The sequence below is a fragment of the Primulina tabacum genome, chromosome 17, assembly GCF_025594145.1.
Source record: "Primulina tabacum isolate GXHZ01 chromosome 17, ASM2559414v2, whole genome shotgun sequence".
NCBI classification, from domain to species: Eukaryota; Viridiplantae; Streptophyta; class Magnoliopsida; order Lamiales; family Gesneriaceae; genus Primulina; species Primulina tabacum.
The window spans coordinates 12,536,881-12,558,809 of record NC_134566.1 but is presented as its reverse complement, the minus strand read 5'-3'; the positions used below and the strand labels follow the sequence as shown (position 1 = coordinate 12,558,809).

The 21,929-nt window shown below is 34.8% G+C and overlaps 3 protein-coding genes across 3 annotated transcripts; 2 read left to right on the top strand and 1 right to left on the bottom strand.

Annotated features, from left to right (window-relative positions):
* Nucleotides 1–1,475: 1,475 nt before the first annotated feature.
* LOC142530939 (plastidial pyruvate kinase 4, chloroplastic-like) lies at nt 1,476–6,223 on the top strand. Its single transcript, XM_075636877.1, has 5 exons — nt 1,476–1,709; nt 2,284–2,350; nt 3,038–3,498; nt 3,784–5,430; nt 5,999–6,223. The coding sequence occupies exons 2-5, from the start codon at nt 2,294–2,296 to the stop codon at nt 6,114–6,116; spliced, it is 2,283 nt and encodes a 760-aa protein (XP_075492992.1). The 5' UTR covers nt 1,476–1,709; nt 2,284–2,293; the 3' UTR covers nt 6,117–6,223.
* Nucleotides 6,224–6,370: 147 nt separating this feature from the next.
* On the bottom strand, nt 6,371–11,504 carry LOC142530941 (cyclic nucleotide-gated ion channel 1-like). The gene is made up of 8 exons (XM_075636878.1): nt 11,195–11,504; nt 10,345–10,470; nt 9,189–9,756; nt 8,657–8,869; nt 8,265–8,548; nt 8,061–8,172; nt 7,622–7,858; nt 6,371–7,289 (listed from the first exon to the last, which is right to left on the bottom strand). The coding sequence occupies exons 2-8, from the start codon at nt 10,371–10,373 to the stop codon at nt 6,591–6,593; spliced, it is 2,142 nt and encodes a 713-aa protein (XP_075492993.1). The 5' UTR covers nt 10,374–10,470; nt 11,195–11,504; the 3' UTR covers nt 6,371–6,590.
* Nucleotides 11,505–18,231: 6,727 nt separating this feature from the next.
* On the top strand, nt 18,232–21,702 carry LOC142530498 (uncharacterized). The gene is made up of 6 exons (XM_075636331.1): nt 18,232–18,895; nt 19,083–19,202; nt 19,345–19,424; nt 19,530–19,604; nt 20,508–20,772; nt 21,062–21,702. The coding sequence occupies exons 1-6, from the start codon at nt 18,232–18,234 to the stop codon at nt 21,700–21,702; spliced, it is 1,845 nt and encodes a 614-aa protein (XP_075492446.1).
* Nucleotides 21,703–21,929: the final 227 nt, after the last annotated feature.

The following is a 21,929-nucleotide window of genomic DNA, read 5'->3' as shown; positions in this document are numbered from 1 at the left end:
GATCTGTCTCACAAAATACGACCCGTGAGACCGTCTCACACAAGTTTTTGTCAAACATATATATGCAAAATTAAATAATCATTATTTAATTTTTTTAATTAATTGTTAATCAATTAATCAATTTTAAACCCTTCTAGAATATTCAATGATAATAATGCACATAATAGTCACCATTACCAACATTATTTAATTAGTAGATTTTAAATTTACTAAATAAATAATTGTAAACTCGTTGTAACCCCGATCGACGATTAGACAACACTGATGTACTGATTGTACAAATCTTGTTCATGTAAGGAAATTGAAAATTTCGAATATCAAAATTTCCATTGATCCATTTTTTGCAGCTGTCAGTTTTGTGAACTTTTTCAGCAAAACAGGCAGTTTTACTCTCTTTATTTAATTAGCAGTTAATCTAACTTCCAATTGTTCCATCCTATGGAACCAACTTACAAATTTCTTTATAAACATTTTGTTTGATCTCCATCAAATTGCAGTCACCAAATTCAACTCTTTGAACTTTGACTATCTCAATGAGAATACAAAATCCAATACGTGTATGACACTCAATGGTTTAAATATACAACTTGTCGTGGGTTCACATCTCTATGTGATTCAAAGTAACATTTATTCTTATTCTGACTTACTCTAATTTGTCTCATTCTTTTCATCAACCCCTTGTTCAAATATGTCAAAACTTATTTTTGATTGTACCAATCAGATCATGATAAGTACATCTAGTAGCATCGCCCCATGATTCCCTAGGTATCAATGATAATTACTGCAAGAACCTTGAGTTATTGTTAGCGTACAATATGGTCCCTTCAACTCATATATCCCGATCGAATATAAGATAATAATATGGAGAGTTAAATAATTTCTCAACATAAGATATTTGTATGGATAGTTAAATAATTAAATTTGCTTTTCTTTTTTAAATATCTCCGAAGTTATTCCATTATTTTTTCATTTAGGCATCGTTTTGAAGTTGCACAAAATTTAATCAATTGATACTTTATTTAATCTAATCTTGTGTTTACTTGGTCGTATTATTTATCAATATGCTAATTATTTATTTTACATTAATCAAATCATTAACTATTTATCTTACAATATTAACATTAATAAATAATTTTGTTAATATTTTATTAATTATTAAATAACAAAATGATAGTTTATCATATTATGTCAAATTTAATCAATCAAACAAAACAAGCTATTATTTATCAATCAAAATAAATATTATATTAAATATTTTTTAATTTTTTATTATATTAAATTATTTATCTACGTATTATTATCTTATTTTTAATTTAAAAGGTGTCTTTTTAACATATAATTATAGTAGACCTAAAGGTCCGAAATTAAAACCGTATGTGATGGAATTGTCGGTCTTAATTAGGTCTATTGAGCAAGATGAACCGATTTGTTTCACACAAAAAGGCGTGTTTACTACTAGCGGTTTCCTATATGTCGCGTTTACAGAAGCTTCTGCCACAGCTCGATTCCCAATCAAGCAGCTGAATCTGGAACGCGCTCACCACACTCCTCTCTTTCAATTTCCTTATTGTTTTGTGAAATTCGACTCTTTTTCTTGCATAATTTTTATGCAGAATGATCATATACTTTGATTGAGAGAAAATTGAAGCTTGACTTGGATTTCCAAGGTCGTCCTGATTGTTTTGGAGCATCCAATCCATTTATAACGAGTACGTTTTCGTGCGTGGCGTGACGGATTTTCGATTTCGTTGCATTCGTTTTGTTGTTGGGTTCATTTATTTTTTCCGAATTGTGTTTTCGTACAAAAATATTTGAGCTTTCACGTTCTTTGATTACGTATTTGAATGCTTTAAAGAATGTTGTGTGTCTGGCGAACGGATACGAGATCTTTATGGAATTATTCTTGTGTTGTTGTTTTGGCTTCAAATGTTTAAAACTTTTGTGCCTGCCTGCCTGCCTGGTTGTGTTATGCACGTTGTAGTCTGTTGAAATGAAGTAAAATGTAGTTCCTGTTCTTTTAGCTCATATGAACAGAATCCAGGTTACTTTTATGATTGGAATGTAAAATAACTTGCTCGTGGAGGAAATGGCTCTAATGATCTTGTATCTTTGAGAACCTAGTTATCTTGGTTTAATAAATTGACCAGCCCAATACCTGTTTTGTAGGATTTGTTGCTTGATTCTATCAATCACCATAAGTTGGTGTTAACGCTATTTATAAAGCAGATTTTTTTTCCTTCTTTTGCAATCTAAAGCAGTAAGTTAAATCACTTTTGGTTTCAGGAACTTAAAGATGGCTGAAGCGATTGCAGCTTTCTCAATAACTGAACTGGCATCATTTATAAATCGGGTTGGTGTTACTATCCCCTGATGCAGGAGATTGCTTGTTTATATTTTTTTTTTCAAAATTTCTCTCCATGGTCAATGGTGTGTATCTTGTAAAGGGGAATCAAGCATTATGAGGGATAAAATATAGTCTGTCAACAAAAACGTGTATTCGCTAACTTTTTTTCTCTCTTTTTTTATTTAAAAAGTTGTATTTGAGTTAGTTTTATTTACTAATCCTGGTTGAAAGTGATCAATTATGCAACAATTCAGTGATTGTTAACGAGCTCTGGTAATAGATTCTTAGCCAGTATCTAATTTTTTTTTGCCTTTCATTATTGCTTCACCTGATGTCTTTATGTGTTGGCTTTTTCTTGAAGTACAACAAGTACTGATGTGTGCTATTTTATATTTACTGAATGAGTGAAAAGACCATAATTTCCTGAATGTGAAGAACTTGACTTATTCACATTGGTTGAATGATGGTTGATTGTTGAATTTTTCTTATTTGCGCCAGATTCAAGCACTCGTCTCTTTATGACCTCCCCGAACTTTTAATCTTTACTTAAGCCAGTGCAGTTTACTTTTTTTCTTCATTAATAATTTTGACTTGGACCTTTTTTGCCCATGCATCCCTTTGATATTGGACTTTAATGGACTTTCTAAGCTTGAGAAAAATCACGTGAGAAATATGATTTCTTCGTCCATGCAGACCGGTATATCTGATTTTGCACATCCCAACTCATACGGAAAGTTAACAGTCCCTCCATGCAAGTCCAGCACTAAACTAACAGCTTGTAGAAATAACATATGGCTGTTTCAAAGGCCAGGAGGGAAACTAGCACTAAGAACTGTTGCCCATGGCATGTCACATGACAACGCTGAGAGCTACCGCTCTCATCAATCGACTGATGATCCACTGTTTATCTGTCCTGAAGACGATGGCAATTCTCAGGAGCCAGGAAATGATGATTTGGTGTCTATATGTCCCAAGAATGATGGCAATTCCAAGAGACCACGAAAGGACTCAGAGGTGAACCAAATGTTCGATTTTCAACCACCTGTTACGAAACAGGTGAACCAAGATAGTCTTCTTGACAAGCTGAAAGCTGTTCACTTGCATATTCTAGCTATGGAGCAGTGGAATGCATCCAGGCTCAAAACGTGCCACCGGTATGTTATGTTTCAGCAAAAGAAATATAATGAGTTTCTGGGATTGTACTTTCTTCTGCACTTATATTGGTTTTGTCTCAGTAAAGCCTGAAACGTGGCATCGTGAGCCAGATATTTCCACTCACGATCCTCGTAAAGTTGCTTGCTTTCCCAGTTTTTAGCTGCTTTTGGATTTTTTGGTTTGGGAATTTGGAACTTGTATATTACAATTTTATCAAATAAATGCACTACTTTCCTGTTTCACAAATTTCACAAGGAACTAACACGGTTTCCTCTTACTCACAGAAACTATGCAGCGAGTGCTACCAACATGATAAACTTTTTGGCTCTTAAAGGATTAGATGTAGAACAGATCAAAGAAGAGCTTTCTTCTATTGGTCTTTCCGATTTAGGGGATATAAATCCATACGTCCTTCCTAGCCTTTCTGCATGTATTCAAATACTTGTCTGCTCAATGTCGGAGTCCTTGCTAAGCATGGAAGGTTCTGTTGAGGAGCTTCCCATTCACAAGAGCATGGAATATCAAACCGAGAACCTATCAAGGACTACAATGATGAAAATGGCATCTTCTAATAAGAATCTATTGCTTGGAACTCTCCAGGGCCCAAGAACGACTCATATCATGGTAACAGTAGACCAGGAGATAGTGGAAAACGACACACTTGTAGCTGATCTCATCAATTCGGGAACCAGCATTTTTCGTATCAACTGTGCGCATGGAAACCCTGAAATTTGGGGTAAGATAATTAGCATAGTGAAGAGAAGCTCTCAGCTTCTGGAGAAACCTTGTCGGGTCCTCATGGACTTAGCTGGACCAAAGCTAAGAACTGGAAAACTGAAGGCTGGTCCAGGTGTGGCTAAAATCTCTCCGAAAAGGAATGCTGTTGGTGATGTCTTACGGCCAGCCCAAGTTTGGCTTTCACCACGAGGTGCAGGTCCACCACCACCTCATATATCAGCTGATGTTATTATCCACGTGGATGGCCAAGAGTTTCTCAGTAAGTTAGAGATTGATGGCTCTGTAAGTTTTGCTGATGCCCGAGGAAAGCATAGGAGTCTCAGGATTTTAAGCAAGTGTCCTATTTTTTCTGGTGTTGGGTTCATGGCTGAGTGCAGCAAGACTGCATATGTTGAAACTGGAACAGCATTGTATGCTAAGAAGAAGCGGCGAAAATACCCCATTGGATTTGTGGTGGATGTTCCCCCTTCTGAGCAATTTGTTAGATTGAGAGTTGGTGACTTGCTGACAATATCTCGAGATTCTTCAGACGAAGGGGATGGATTGACTTGTTCAGACGTTGGCTCCCATAGGATAACTTGCCCATCTGGCTATCTATTCGATTCTGTCAAACCAGGAGACCGCATATCATTTGATGATGGAAAGATATGGGGTGTCATCAAAGGAACTAGCATTTCAGAAGTGGTTGTTTCAATCACTCATGCTGGTCTGAAAGGTACCAAACTTGGCTCAGAAAAATCTATCAACATCCCAGACAGTGATATTTGTTATGAAGGTCTCACTTCTAAGGATCTTATGGATCTAGATTTTGTGGCTGCCTGTGCTGACATGGTTGGAATTTCGTTTGTGCGAGATATTCAAGATATTATCTTGTTGCGTCAAGAACTTGCAAAGAGACAGATTTCAAACTTGGGAATTGTCTTGAAGATTGAAACAAAATGTGGATTCAAGAAACTACCACTTTTAATATTGGAAGCAATGAAATCTCCAAATCCATTGGGCGTGATGATTGCCAGAGGCGATCTTGCTGTGGAATGCGGGTGGGAAAAGCTTGCAGATATACAGAAAGAAATCATATCTATATGCAGTGCTGCCCATGTACCAGTAATTTTGGCAACGCAGGTTTTGGAGTCACTTGTTAAGTCTGGGGTTCCTAGTAGAGCGGAAATTATAGATGCTGAGATGGGAAGGAGGTAAGTAGTATTACGACTTTTGGTTTATAATCATTATATGATTTTTTATCCGCATATTAATTGTCAAAATTGCATGATATTTGTTTTCAAAACTTAAAGTAAGAGCTTTAAACAATAATTTCTTAACCGAGCTCTTACCACCCAAAGGTAGTTTTAAACGAGTTTCTTCATAAGTAGATACTTGAATCCCATGTATGGCTGGTGACGATGGTCTTGGTTTGTCACGAGTTTGAATCTCATGTTCTAAGTGTGTTTTCCGTTTCGAAAATGGGACAAAAAAGCTTTCAAACCAAAATTCAGAACCAGATGAAATCCGGTCGGTAGCTGGGTTCTTTTTGGTAAATATCCGAGCCTGGTTTGTAGCTGAGGCTTTGTTATGCACTCAGATAACCCAAGTCGGTCCACTCGGTTCGATAACTGAATATTAATTTAAATTTTTAATAAATCTCTTTTTTTATATTTTCTCAGTTAGTTTTTCGTTAAGTTATATATTTGAAAAATAAAATACGTTGACATTTGTTTTAATTGATTGTTCTTACTCATTCAAATGAAATGATATACACTGCAGGACTAGTTGTGTGATGTTGAACAAAGGGAAGCATATTCTGAAGGCTGTCTCTACTCTGGATACCATTTTAAACAGACAATGCACCAAGACGAAACCCGAATTGAAGCCTCCAATGTAAACTAGTCAAAGTAAGATTTCTCTTCTTTTCAGCACAAGTCTTCTGTACATGAGGTGTGGATCAAGCGTATGACACAAGGTTTTGTTTAAATTTTGTTTTAAATGACATTCAGCTCTTCATTTTCTTGCGTACACAAATAATTGACACGGGTCTTGAAAATAAAATCAATAATGCGTTTTAATACCTTGTCAGTCTTAAACATGAGAATGATTCACATTTGGCGAATTTGTACCTTTCATTCAAGAGAGCCAACATCGAAATCTTATTTTAATGCAATAAATGGGGTCAGATAATAAATGTTTCACGCATACAACGTACATATTTCATAATATACAGAAGGGGCTCATGTCTTAATATCCCACTGCAGTAAAACGGAACAAAACCAAGTCTCGAGTTGAACCCCACATCTATCTATATTTATAGATTATAACAAACAAAAAGTTATAATACAATTGACTAAAATAATGTACAAGATCATTTGTCTTCAGCTGTAAAGTCTGGCTCGGCAGGCTTCTGAAGTAGCATAGGTGATATCCTTTCCGCCATTCTTGTCTTTCTAGTACCGTTTCGTCGCAATGCACGAAGTACATTTGCAGCAAATCTCGAGGCATAGATGGTTGCCCCTAAACTCGGTGAACTTCCCCCACCTTTCGCCAATGCATCCTGCAATCGGTTTTCTTCTTCTCGTAGAGACTCTTCTAGCTTCTTCCTACTATAGCGCCGCCATGCTGCTTGTACGAAGCAAGCTGCCCAAGTCCTCCACTGCTGCGAGTAAAACCTAAAAGTATGGCGTAGCTGTTTACTGTGTAGTCGTCGGAATTGAGATGCTACAAACTTCAAATCATCAGCCTTCAACGCGAATGCTTCAACTTCTGATAGAGCTTGGACAGTTCTAGTCGAGATAGGGAGGTTAGATGATGAGTTAGGATCCAGTGCCCAAGTAAGGAGCTCTTCCCCACAAAAATCACCTGCTTTTAGGTAATCTGAGTTAAAAAACCCGGTCCTTCCTCCATTTGTCGTTACAGTCAACAATTTTCCACGCATTATAAACAGCATTTCATCCACTGGATCCCCTTCTCGTACTATGTAGCTGTCCTCAGTGTAAAGCACTGGTTTGAGACGGTCGCACAATGCATCAAGGAGTTGATCATCCATTTTCTCAAACATTGGCACCTGAATGACAGACAATTATTTATATAAGAAAAGATATTATATCAAGATTATAAAAGATAACAGTTACAAAGGGCGGACTGAAACTCTGATTACACAGAAAATTACATTGTTATTCGCCAAGTAGAAGAATTTGCCACACTTTCACAAGAGTGATGGCATGTGAAAGATTATAAACAAATCATTTTACCCATTTCTCCTCCTTGAATTCAGAAGAGGAAGTTATAAAGCAGCAAACCTAAGTCCAATTTTCTATTCAAGATTATGGTATTTGGCAGCAAATAAAGAACCAGAGTCAACTTTGATGCAATAAATGGGCATGTTGAAGGACTTACTCTTTTCAATAAATCCAAACAGAGATGCCGTTTGATATCTCTTCGTAGATCCTTGGGAAGATTATGAACCAGAATTTCTTCTTCAACACCTCTAGTTTCCTGCCATCTGTATTGCTCGTACCTCCTGATTCTACCCCTCAAACTATCAGGGAGCAACCGGTGAGACATCCATTGCTCTGCATCTCGTCTTTTAACCCTCATCTCCTCTAATCTTAAAGTTGTGGACTGCAGATACGTCTGTTTTACCAACACTACAGATTAGTAGGAACTCATGCTACAAAAGGCGTCCATAAGACTTGTCATCTTAATATATTATAGCACTTGGCCAAAATTTTATTCTATTCAAATTTTAGAGAAGACCTTTGCATGTGTCTCTTCGTTACCAAACAAATGCCATTTCATTGGCTCCAAGTTAAGAGTAGTGAAACTACTTACTCACCTGCATATTTCCAATCAGAAACGAGAACAGCACCAAGCCGGATATAGAAATAGCAACTGCAAAGCAACTTTCCCAAACAAAGGTGCTTGTTTTAAGGTTTTGGCCAAGGGAACTGAAACAACAGACAAGAGCTTAGCCTCATATCCTGAATCAGAAACTCAATGAATATAATATAGCTATACCATCATGATAGGAGAAAGATACCTTAAATTCTGCAACCCCCACCAGAAACAGTAAAAGAATTTCTGAGGAAAATCTTTTGATTCAACAACACCAGATTGAAGGGCATCGAGAAATATTCCAAAGTCAAAAGCAGTTGTATTGGGATTCTGAATAGGGCACGAATTGTTCAACATAGTGCTGAATTGTGTGTGATCACCCATGCAATAAAATGCGGCATGTCGACAAGCAGTCTGATTACCACAGGCTTTTCGCCAGCAAGTAGTTTCACGTCCTATCGAAAACAAATACCAAAAGGCTCCAAGCACCTAAAAGGGGATAAACACAAAAATCAGGCTGATAGTTTAACGAGTTGCAGCACTGTTTATGCTGGAGCAAATGAGTGAACATATGAATTAAACTCCAAAAAAACTTACATGACTGGCAAGCATGTAAAGAAAAAGATTGAAGGCAGCCCCAGCCCATGCTGTTTCAGTGAGTATACCAGAAGTTCTAGTGACTTCTTTATACAAAGGATAAACACGGAGAATCCTTGGTATATATTGTAAGAAAACCACGTATTGTAACAAATTCTTTGTGTTGAAAGATTTTGCACCACTCAGTTTGGGAATGACAAACCAGATTACAACCTGGAAAATCATTAGATAATCAGATTCATGGGTACACTCCCAACAAAAATATATTCTGAACATGAATTGTCACTTCTGGGAAAAAATGTATGAATGATATAATAATTTTGGAGATTTGAGAGATCGGCTTTATTTTCACAGAGGCTGATATACAGTCAGTTACAAGAGCAAGGACCATGGAAAACGCTCACAAGCAACCTTTCCTGATTTCTTGTCACACAAAAAAATTATTGTTCTAGTGGGAGAGTATGTTTTATCTGCATGTAACGGATATCTATGCACAATCAGGCCATAGGTGCAAACGAAAAATTTCCCTAACCTGAGGAAGTGGAAGAACTGCAAGGATGTCAATTATGAAGTATGATGACAGATATCTCTTTGCTATCTCCCAAGAATCTTCAACTAAAACCCCTCTGCCAAATACACGAGAAGATGGGGCAATAAAACCTGTGTGAAATTGAAATAGAATATGGATGAGGTAAAACACATCCGTAAAGGATCGTAGAATACTGGCTGTGAGCTCCAATTTTGGGTCCAAATCAAGGCACTTCTTTTCATCATCGATAATGGGAATATAGAAAAACAAGGGGTCCAACGAAATGGCAAGCACGCATGATAATACAAATATCTTATTCCATTTCTGAAGGAATGACCCTTGTGGATCAAGAATTTTCTTCCGAGATCCCTCGTCATCCGCCAGAAACTTTCTCAGTGAGAAGGATCTCAAGGATCCTGTGAACCTTTTGATTCTATCAGAACCAGATTCTAAACCCCTCCGAAATCTGTCTGAAACTGATGACACTGCTACTCTAAGTCTACCCTCTGGTACTCCACTTTCAGATTGAGAATGCCCATTGTAGATTTTCTCAGATCTCCAATCTTGAAACCTAATAGGGGACAAAGACATTATTAGCACTCAATTGTAAGAAATATGAAACACAGAGAGCACTCTGATCTTTTTTATATAAAAAAAATCTTATAAGATTAGTGGGTTGTTTTTAAATCTTATAAAACCAGACAGTTTATAAATCATTAAGCATCTTACAAACTTTTTTTACATAGCTTATATATTTAACCAAACAGTCTAAGTTTCTCATGAACGACTTTTCTTCCCCTTATAAGAGGTATTTGAAAGGAGGAAATCAACCAAGTAGTTAAATTGATCATGAGAGACATGGAGTGTGAGAGTCAATACCTTATTTCACATCTCTTTTACTAACCCACCTCAGTTCTATTTTCTACTTTAACACAAGAAATAAGAGAGATCTTTAGCATATAGGCCCCATGAGTTGACAAATCCTTCCCAAAGTGAAGTACTTTCTCATACTTTACCTCCATATGGCCATTCTTTTCTATTAGGTTTTCTCTGCCTTTAATTTTTATGAGCAAACTAGACAACTTAAATCCATAAATGATACCTAGACCTATACTGCCTCTCTTAGAAATGGTTCTGTGAGTGATCGTGAAGAACTAACCTCACAAACTTTTCTTGGTGATTATTCATAACTCCAGCTTACAAGTGAAACTTCCAAAGCAAATTATGAACTTTGAATACAGGCGTGGAGCAAGAAAGAGAAATGATTCTGCTAGCACCAAGCACACTGCAGAAAGTCGAACCCAAAAAAATATTTATAAACCTCCATTAGACGATAGATATTTCAATACCAAGTGAAATTCTAAATCTAGAAACATAAACAATAAGTATCTCAGGCAATACCAAATAGTCAATTTTTTATATTGTAAACATTATAACACCAAATAAAATAAAAACAAGTAAACATGTATAACTGGACCAAAATTGAAACTCTTTTAATACATTTTCTCTATTTTTAAAAAATTCAAGCAGACAAGAAAGTAAAATCCATGCGGCACACATAAAATCCGCATTTTTGGAGCCCGAAATATGTTTAAATTGTCATCACACAGTACCGTTTCCATTTCAATTACGTTTTGATCAAAAACATTCCTGTCATTCATTATATTTTTTATGAAAGTAAAAGCTGAGTTCGCACAAAGTCTCTAACCTAAAATAACAAAAAAGAAAAAGTTCGAGTCGACAAACCAAATGTAACCTAAAATCGAAAGGAGTCAACAATACCAATTGAAACACCATCACTCAAAGCCACCCTAAAAAATGAAACTACGATTGCTGGACACCATACGGACATCAACTTGTCCCCAACAAACAGATAATCACAGAATAATCGCACTAAGTCAGAATCAAACCTCACAAATTTTTCACAGAGGGGCTTACTCTCAAAACACAAGTCTCGTAACACAACGTCTGAAGATTAAACAAAAAAAAAACACAAGATTAACACATACCGAAGCTATGGTTCGCAGTTAAGACCAGTCCGCAACATCGTACATCACTATGTATGCGAGAGAAAAAGGGAGAGTGGGGGGTTGCGAAGTTATTGCAGGAAGCTTCGTGGAGATTTCACTTCAGTTCCTGAAATTTGGAACGATTCTAACAAATTTTCCCTCCGTAAAATAAATCTACAACTTGCTCTGGGAAATCAGTAATTCTGCTGATGGATTTTGGCAAAACAAATTGACAGCGATTCCCAACATAACGAGTCCACAAACAACCGTTCAAATGAAAAATAAAATCCACCAACGTTTTGCCTACGGTTCCTTAGGCGTACGGTGCTTACGGTTTTCAAGCCAAAAAGCTTCCACCTAATTATTTATTGAATTAGTCTTTTGTCATACGATCTCACGAATTTTTATTTACGAGACGAGTACTTACCTATATTCACAATAAAAAATAATATTTTAACATAAATAAGATATATGGATGACCCAAATAAGATATATTTCTCACAAAATACGACCCGTGAGACCGTCTTATACAAATTTTTGCCTTATTTATTTGATTTCGAGACCAGTTCGTCTTAAATTTAATATTTTGATTTCAAATAAATTATAAGTTACCTATAGCCAATATATACCTCCGGTGATGTAAGAAGTGAATATTTTTATGAAATGAAAAAAAAAAAGTTAATTTTTTTAAGAGTGTGTTTCTTATGAGTCGATATCACGGATCAATTTTGCTCATATTTATAATAAAAATAATATTTTTTCCATAAAAATATAATATTTTTGAATGAGTGACTCAAATAAAATACATATCTCACAAAATTGATAAGTAAGACCGTCTATAATAATTCATGTGTATTTTTAATATAAATGCTTTTATCCTCTCATAAATCATAATATATTACCTATTGAATCAAATTTCAGCTATTTTTTGACTAGATTTGTGCCCCGCATATTTTAATTGATTAATAATTAATGAGTTTGTATTTATATATATATATAGTCAATGGGAAGACCGTTTCAAACTACTAATTATTCAAAGAAAACTTCCAAAAAAAAAAAAAAAAAAAAGAGACCTAGAGCCAGTTGTCGATAACGGGCTGTTTGGTTTTGAAAAAAAACAACTAATTCAATATTTTAACCAATTCGTTACAAGATTTAAGTTTTTAATTCTTTATCGCACTCAATAATTTAGTCGCCTAGGCAGCCCGGCTTATAATATTAAATTGTCCCTTTTTTCCTCAACAAACTATCAGTATTTTGAGTGATACAACTTATATTTTAATATTTACATATTAATTTTTAATTTTAATTTGATTGGTTAATGAGATTTTATTATGCAAATCCCAACAAAAGTAAATGTTTGGTTACAATTTTAAGTATGTATTATTTAATCATGGCAAAAACTTGTGTGAGATAGTCTTACGGTTCGTATTTTGTGAGACGAGTCTCTTATTTGGGTCATTCATGAAAAAGTATTACTTTTTATGCTAAGAGTATTACTATTTATTGTGAATATCGGTAGGGTTCACAGATAAAGATTCGTGAGACCGTCTCACAAGAAACCTACTCATTTATCATACATCAACCAAATCATTTAGTATAAAACTACAAAACTAACATTAATATTTTAAAAAAAATATATTTGTTAATTATTAAAAATAAAATAAAACTGTGATTTATCATTTTATCTCAAACTGAATAAATCAAATCAAACATAATGACTATTATAACATCTGAATAAGATAGTTGAATGATATTGAATATAATAGTCACGACATTATTTATTTATTGAATCTCATCGACTCAACAACATTATTTATCTAAAATAAAAAGTTTGAAATTGTGGCATGCAAATGATGGAAGCTTTGAAACAAGGGTTTTGTAGAATTAACTTGTCTACAAGACTTTAGCCTTGACAAGTTGGAATTGAATAAAATACTAGGAGTCGAATAATTGCAAAAATAGTCCAATCTAAATTGACTTTAGGGCAAGGGGTCCATGACCTAGTCTCGTCTATCACATTTACCTTCTAGAAAGCAAACAAATCAAAACCATTATGATTTCATATTTGAATATTCAATTTTCCCGACTTCCAACCATTGGTTGGATGCTATTAATACACGTGAATATAGACTTATCATCATAAAAAGATAGTAAAAATAAATAACTTTTGGTTATGCATAAACAATCATCCTCTATCTAATCTTGTCTCGCATGATATTGACTTGGAATATTTTGTGGAATTTGTTGGAAATGTAAGTTTGCTATGTATTTAGATTCAATGAGTTGATGGAGAGTAATAATTGTCATAATACAAAACGACTACAACATAGTTTTTTTTTTTTTTTTTATTGTACTAAAACATAGTTTTGAACTAAAGTACGATTTAAAATATATCATGTGTATTCCATCATACACGAACAACTCCGAGTTCCATATCATCTGAAATATTGAACCACTTGAGTTGAGTTGTATAAACATCTCTCATTTCAAGGAAAGACATGATTTCAACGTAAAATCGAAAAAAATATTTATCTGACCTAAATATTGCATTGAAAAAAAAAAGCCTACCATGCTATGTCCTTTGACCCCAGTGATTTGAACTTATAATTGAATTCAAATTTATTGTAGTGATGTTCTTTCACACTTGTAAACGTTTGTCTCAAGTTGAAAGTCGTACTGTAATCAGACACGGACATGTGCTTGCTAAACTTTGTATGGGCAGAACCACGGAGGCAAATGTAAGCCCAATGTTCTATGTATGGGTACTTGGTAGGTATGAGTGGGAGGACCTTTTGTCCTATTTATGACGTATGAAATAAATCTTACTATAATTTAATTTAATCCAACTTTCGTGTATACAAAATGAACTGAGGCCCAAATACAGTACAAAAAATTTGGAATTGTTGGGCACGGGTCGGTTTTTTCTGGTCCAAGTTTTATATTTTTATACCCGAATTCAAGTCCAAAATAATCGGGTTTATTTTGGTTCGGGTATTGCCCGATTTTTTTAAAAACTTATTAAAGTAAATTTTATATGTTTTAATTAATTAAATATCATTAAATAAAAAATATAAAAAAATATTAGTATACTAATCATCAACTAAAATATAACAAAATAACACAATTTTATTTTAATTAAATTTATAATATTATCTATAAACTAAAATTTGAAAATTATAATTGGGTATTAGATTGGGTAGAAAATTACTACCCTATACCTAACCCATTATACTTATATAGGGTTGAGCCCAAAAAATATTCGAACCATCCGATTTTTTCCACCCGATTGGTTCGAGTCGGGTCGGGAGTTGAATTACCATACCCGAATTCCCACCCCTATTAAGAAGACTTAACTGGATTTTACTTCAATCTTGAGATTGAGATAGACAATGCATGACCTAAAACATTAGTAAATTATTTCACTAATGCCAAGATGTGTCACCTAATGACTATCATCTTCTTGAAAGCTTCTATTCAATTTTTTTGCCATTTCTAAATGATAAAATCTTATTTTATATATAATGAATTATTTTGTGGATAATACCTCGTTAGTGAAGATTATAATGTAAAACCACTTATTCACTATTTTAGATATTTTATTTAAAAAGTTATGTGTATATATAACTTGTGCGAAATTTAATGTATTTCATTTTTCTCTCCATATGTCAAATACATGAAAAAAATGGAAGAGAAAAATCGACTTACTATAATCAATTCATGAAGAAACCAGACATTCAACATATATAAACAACTACCATACACATGTAATCAATATTTGCCCCCAATGAGAAATCAAATAGGTGGTGGACACTGTGTGTTTGTTACACATGATCTTAGGAATTAAAATTTCTAATTGATCTGAGAGATATTTTTGTTAAAGTAGGTGTCTAACGAGACAACTTATATTTTGTATTTATTGACTCATGTGCAAAAATAATCTTTATTTTTATAATATTTTACGATTTTATCTAATTGTGACATTTGATTTATTTGTATACACATGCAAACTGTATAAATAAAATATTTGAATGTACTATGATACAATGAGGTCTAAAAGTGACTTTGGTCATGAAATTCATTTAATATGTAATTTATATTCTAAACTAGTTTCTAGTCAAATCAATAGCGTAAAATAAAGATTAAAGGTCACTCGACAAGATACTAGAATATGTGATATTAACACCATGTTTTATTGGTACGAGCATGCAGATGTCCAATCATAAAAATGGATGCTCATGGGATGAGTCACCGAACAACCATCATCCGGATTTTCTAAGTGATTATCATTTATCGAGTGGATAAATCTGCAGTTATGGTTGTACATCATTAGTCCTTTAACATGAGACAACCTAACGTACTAGTGCTGCAATTCGACTCTTTTACTGATTCAGTGAGAGTTATTAGGTGGCGAGTTTGGGTGTAGTTTCGACATATGTAGGAGTTGATGTTTTGTAGTTGGGGATTCACCGTTCACCTACGAGGGTGTATATTATGTGTGATATGATGAGTTAATAATGCAAGAAACCTCTAGCCAGAGTAAAAATGGTGCTTTAGAGAAAGTTTTTCCCTAATTCCAGATATGATCTCGCTATGATTACTCAAAAATATATCACATCGTTATCGAATTCATATAACCTTCGATGTACCAATGATTGAAGATTTTACTGGGATATATGAGTTGAAGTGACCATATTATACGCTAGCCATAACCTACTGTTTCTTGTGATCAAATGGTTGATGCACAAAATGAGGTAAATAAGGGTAAGCCCATATAAGATATAAATGTTGTCTCCAATCACATGAGTTGTGAACCAACAACTAACTATATCACTGAACCATAGAAAGTCACAAGTATTGGATTTTCGTTCTCACTGAGACATTCGAATTCAAAGATTGAAATTGAATTTGATCATTATGTTTGATGAACATCAAACACATAACTTATAAAGGAGTTTATAAGTGGATTCCATATTAGGAAGTCGTGGAAGTTAGTTAGTTTGACTGTTAATTTTGTGAGAAGAGTGCAACTGTCTAATTTAGCGAAAGACTTCCAAAATAGATAACTACAAAAAATAAATCAGCGATGTTAATCTTTTGAAATTTGATTGTCCTTTTTATGATGCTACTATCATGTTTGATTTTCATTTTGGTGATGCCAATACTATTATTTCGCATTGTACAATGAAATGATATGCACCTTACGTCGGTGAAGCTATAATAGAACCATTAAATAATTGTGTCTTCATTCTCATTGCAAAAAAGACACTTACTTCTTTCACAGTAATTGATTCTATAAGAAGTTTAAAATAACGTTTATACTATAGATTTGCAACATTTATATCTTTGATGTCGTTTATTGTTGATTGCGACGAAATGGTGTCATCCTTGTGGTTTTACTACCCTTTTTTTTTATTGTAGTTTAAGCGATTTTCATCGTTTGGCATTTAGTTGTATGTGCAATGTTCTCCTTGATGTCTAGATTATGCACTTTATGTAGTTTCGAGGACACTATAATGGAACCATTATGTATTTGGAATTTTGTATCTGCATTCTCTTTACGAAAATGAAACTTACTTAATCTCTTCGAATATTGATTTCGAGAATCCTTGTGGTTTTACTATTGCTTTGCACACTATATTGAAGTGATTTTCATCGTTTGGAATTTGGTTATCTTTTTTTTTTTGTAAATGATGCTTTAGCATATTATCGCATTTGATTATCATTTTTAACATCTACTAAATCTCAACGCAAATGATATTATGATAAATTATCTTTCAATCATTTCAAATGCATTTTGTAATTCGATATATAACCTTCAATTGTACATGTATCATGATCCATAAAATATCATAATCTTCATGCCTTATTTAACGTTAATTCATATCGAATGCCAAACACTAAAGTTTCAAATTTTATCACGAGGGTTTTCTATGGATACACTCTAAAAAATGGATACAAAAAAATGGAGCAAACTCAAGGCACAATAACTCAATCATAAAATATAAACATAAAACAACATGGATATAATGTATTTTGATACGAAGTACAACAGTAAATGTACATGCAATCATGGTGGCAAAAAGTAGAAGCTCGATAAACGGAAACAATCCATGGGTAGATGCAATGTCATTAAGGTTCTAAGAACAACCAATACAAGCAAACAAATAGAGAAATGCTCAATAGAATTTTAGATATTTAGAACAACATGTGGTGAAAAACTTAATTTGAAAATAATTTAATGGTTGTAGCTAATGTTCACATTTCAAAGAAGAAGATTTGTTGCTAAATATCGTACCTATTTAAATAACATAGATAAAATCATAGGTGAGCTAGGCATGTCAGCAAAACTGACAGAGAGTTTCTGGAGTCCGAAAAAGGTGCTTTTCGGGATGACGGCTCAACAGCTTCTACAGCCGTTCTTGTTGGCAATCACCTCTGTGTTGCTAATGTTGGAGATTCTCCAAGTATAAAATTCAAATCTGGAAAAAGTGATCACATTTTAGTTTTCTTATGAAGTAGTTTAGGTATTGATCTGGAATTATCTTTATAGCATATATATTTTATTAATCTCTACGTCTTTTTCTTATATGTGCTAAGCTTACAGCTAGCTCTTTTCGCTATACTTATGAAGGTTAAAATCTATATTGGAGCATAGAAGCATATTATGTGTATAATATTTTTTGTATATATGTCATGCTAAATTAGTGGAGGTAATTAGAACTATTTTTGGTATAAGCACATTCTTAAGAACTAATGATTGTATTCCTAGGCTAATCACGTGTGATGGAGATTACTAAAGGTGTCTCTATATATACTTGTAATATGTTTGAAATCTGGATGAATAAGAATTTTCTCCTTACCAATTTCTTCATGGTATCATAGTAGTGATCCTTACACGTTGCTCATATTTTCTTAATTATTGTTATGGCAAATGTTATTGTTGCCACTGGAGGGTAAAAGGATATTGCTGATGGTGATGTCAACATCTCTAAAAAATTGAGTTCAGTATTGTTGAATGAATTCAATTACCTTCCATGGTCGAGAGAAATTACCATTACTTTGGTGATAGATCAAGGTTGGGATTCATCAATGGATCTCTCAAATCCCCTGAATCAAGTTTGCCGGAGTATGAGGCTTGGCTGTCAAAGGACCAACAAGTTATGTCATGGATTCTAAACTTGATGGAACGTGATCTTGTAGAAATATTCTGCTATTCAGAATCTTATTTAGATCTTTGGAATGTTGTCCGTGACATATATGGCAACCAAAACAATTCTGCCAGGATCTTCCAAATTCATAGGGAGATTGCAAATCTTCATCAAGATGGGAAGCCATTCCTAAGTTTGATAGGGAGTTTGAAGAGTTTTTTGAACGAGTTGGAGATTTATAGACCTCCTACAGTTGACGCAGCTATTTTGCGGAAGAGAACAGACGATGACCGTATTTTTCAGCTATTGGCTAGTATTAATCCTGTGTTTGAGGATCTAAGGAGTCATATTCTAATGAATACCGATTTACCTTCCTTCAAGAATATTTGCGCGACCATTCAACGTGAGGAAGTACGCTGGAAAGTCATGCCACGCTCTATTAATCCCTGTCCTCCGAATGTTCATGCGTATATTATTCGCTCATCCTCTGAAGAAAAGTCTTACAAGGGCAAACGCCCTGATCTCAAATGTCAGCATTGCCATATTACTGGTCACTCGATTAATCGTTGCTAGACACTCCACCCAGAGTTGAAGCCCAAATTCTCCAAAGATCATAAGGGCGGAGGATATAAAAAACAAATTCCTGATAATAAGGCTCATGTGGCTACACACTCCTATCGAATCTTTTTCTTCTAATCATGTTGCTTTACTTAATGATTTCGCAAATTATTTACAAGATAGGAATGGTCAGGGAGCTATCCGAGGAGGAGCTATTAATCAAGAAAAAGATCAGACAGCCGCACTTCTTAGTCACTTTGCTGGTTTTTTGGTTGCTGCAAATTCTGACACCAACCAAGGTATTCAGATTGCTTTTCTGACTAAACTCGAAATTGATAGTTTGCATGATGTATGGGTCATTGATTCTGGTGCCGTAGATCACATGTCAAATAAGTTAACCCATGTTTATGATTTTCTTTCTTTTTTTTACACCTTATCTAGTATCTGTAGCAAATGGTAAAAATGCTCATGTAAAGGGTAAGGGCAAAATTAAACTTGTTTCAGATACTATAGACTCCGATGTTCTATATGTTCCATCTTTTCCCTTTTAGTTGTTGTCTGTTCACAAACTGACATCTTCGCTCAATTGTGAAGTTATATTTACTCTTTACAAGGTCATTTTTCAGGACCTCGTCACCAAGGAGATGATTGGTGAAGGATTTCATTTGCATGGACTCAACTATGTCTCTCCTAACTCTCAGGTTACCAAGGGATTCTAGGCTGTTTCCTCTCCCATTACTGAGCAATATCTATGGCATCACCGTCTCGCACATCCTTCAAATAATGTTCTTAGCAAAATAAATCGAGTCCTACTTAAAGGAACACTTGACTGTGATATCTCCCATTTTTCTAAGTCCTCTAGCTTCCTTTTAACTCATCATTGTCTCGTACTACTCAGCCATTTGAGATTGTACATTCAGATGTTTGGGGGACTTTTTCCTCCTCTCTAGATGGATTTAAATATTTTTAACCTTTATTGATGATTTTTCTAGGGTTACTTGGGTGTACCTATTGAAATCAAAAGGTGAAGTTTTTGAGTTCTTTAAGGACTTTTACATGTTGATCACGACTCAATTTTCAGCTAATATTAAAGTTTTTTGATCTGACAATGTCACAGAATATATGTCTCATAACATGAAAAATTATTTAATTTCTAACAGGATATTGCATCAGACTAGTGTGTCAATACACCTCAACAAAATGAGATTGCCGAACGTAAAAATCGTGACTTGCTTGAGAAAACTCGAGCCATTATGCTTCAAATAAATGCCCCAAAACATTTTTGGTCTCATGGAATCCTTACTACAACCTATCTTGTGGATCGCTTACCCAGTCGAGTGCTGGATTTTAAATGTCCTCTTGAAGTATTGCAGGACAAAGCACCAAATTTATCTCATCTCAAAGTTTTTTGTTGCACTTGTTTTGTACACGTCTCAACCACTCACCGTGACAAGCTTGATCCTCGAGCTGTTAAGTGTATATTTCTTGGTTATTCTCAAACACAAAAGGGATACAAACGTTATGACGTTCTCTCCAAGAAACTATATGTGACTAGAGATGTTCGTTTTGCTGAACAAATTCCATACTTTGTTTCCCCTAGTTAGGGGGAGAAGCTGCCTAAGCTATTTCCTTTGCCTAGCATTGATTATGGTCATCAATCTACTCAAGGTTTACATCCTAGCCAAGCTACTTTAGAACACTATGATGATCGCTTGGATATCTCTAGTGTTTCTTCCAGGGAAGCTATTATAGAATCACCCGAGCAAGTTCTTTCCAATACACAAGGTGAACCAATATCTTCCCGACGTAATCCTCCGCGGATGCGTCACCCTCCAACAAAACTGGCAGATTATGTTGCTCACAAGTCAGGTACCCTTTCACTAATTTTATGTCATACCAAAGACTATCATCTTCGCATACAACTCTCCTTACAGATATATCAAACGTTCACGAGCCCAAGAACTTTCATGAAGCCAAATCCCAGACTGTTTATCGTAAAGCTATGCATGAAGAATTAACTGCTCTTGCTAAGAAAAAACCTGGACTATAGTGCCTCTTCCTCCGGGAAAACATGCAGTTGGTAGTCGTTGGGTTTTTAAAATGAAGTTCAACTCCGATGGTTCTCTTGATAGGCATAAAGCACGCCTTGTTGCTTAAGGTTTCACCCAGAAATTTGGTGTCGATTACAAGGAAACCTTTTCCCCCGTTGCCAAGATGACCATGGTACGAGTTCTTTTATCAGTTGCTATCAATAACGGGTGGCATTTGTTTCAGATGGACGTAAAAAATGCATTATTGCATGGTGATCTTGAGGAAGAAGTGTTTATGAAGCTTCCTACCGGGCATCCTCAGAGTGAAAATCCAAACTTGGCATGTCAACTCCATAAATCAATTTATGGTTTGAAACAAAGTCCCCGTGCATGGCACGCCAAGTTGAGCACTGGTCTTGAAGCTCTTTGTTTTAAAAGGAGCTCAGCTGATTCGTCCCTTTATGTCCTGCTTGGTTTAGTTGACAAACTTGTGGTATTAATATACGTGGATGATCTCATTATTACCGGGAATAATACTGATTCCATTGCTCAGTTAAAAACGAAACTTCAGCACAAATTTCCAATCAAGGATCTTGGTTCATTGAAGTACTTTCTTGGAATTGAAATGGCAGCTTCCAACAAAGGGCTATTCCTTAACCAGCGTAAATACATTTTAGACTCACTTCAAGATGCTGAAATGTTACACACCAAACCCGTTGATATTCCTCTTGATAGCAAATTGAGGTTTGCATCTATAGAAAATCCCTAGACTCACCAAGCTATTATAAAAAACTTGTTGGAAAGATCATTTACTTGACTATCACGAGACCGGATATTACGTTTGCAGTTAGTCTTGTTAGTCAACATATGCATGCCCCAACCATTCAACATCTAGGCATGGTAAAACGAATCATGCGGTATCTGAAAGGCACGATTGGTCGTGGAATAGTCATGACCCGTAATGGTCACTCTAATATTATGGGATATACTGATTTT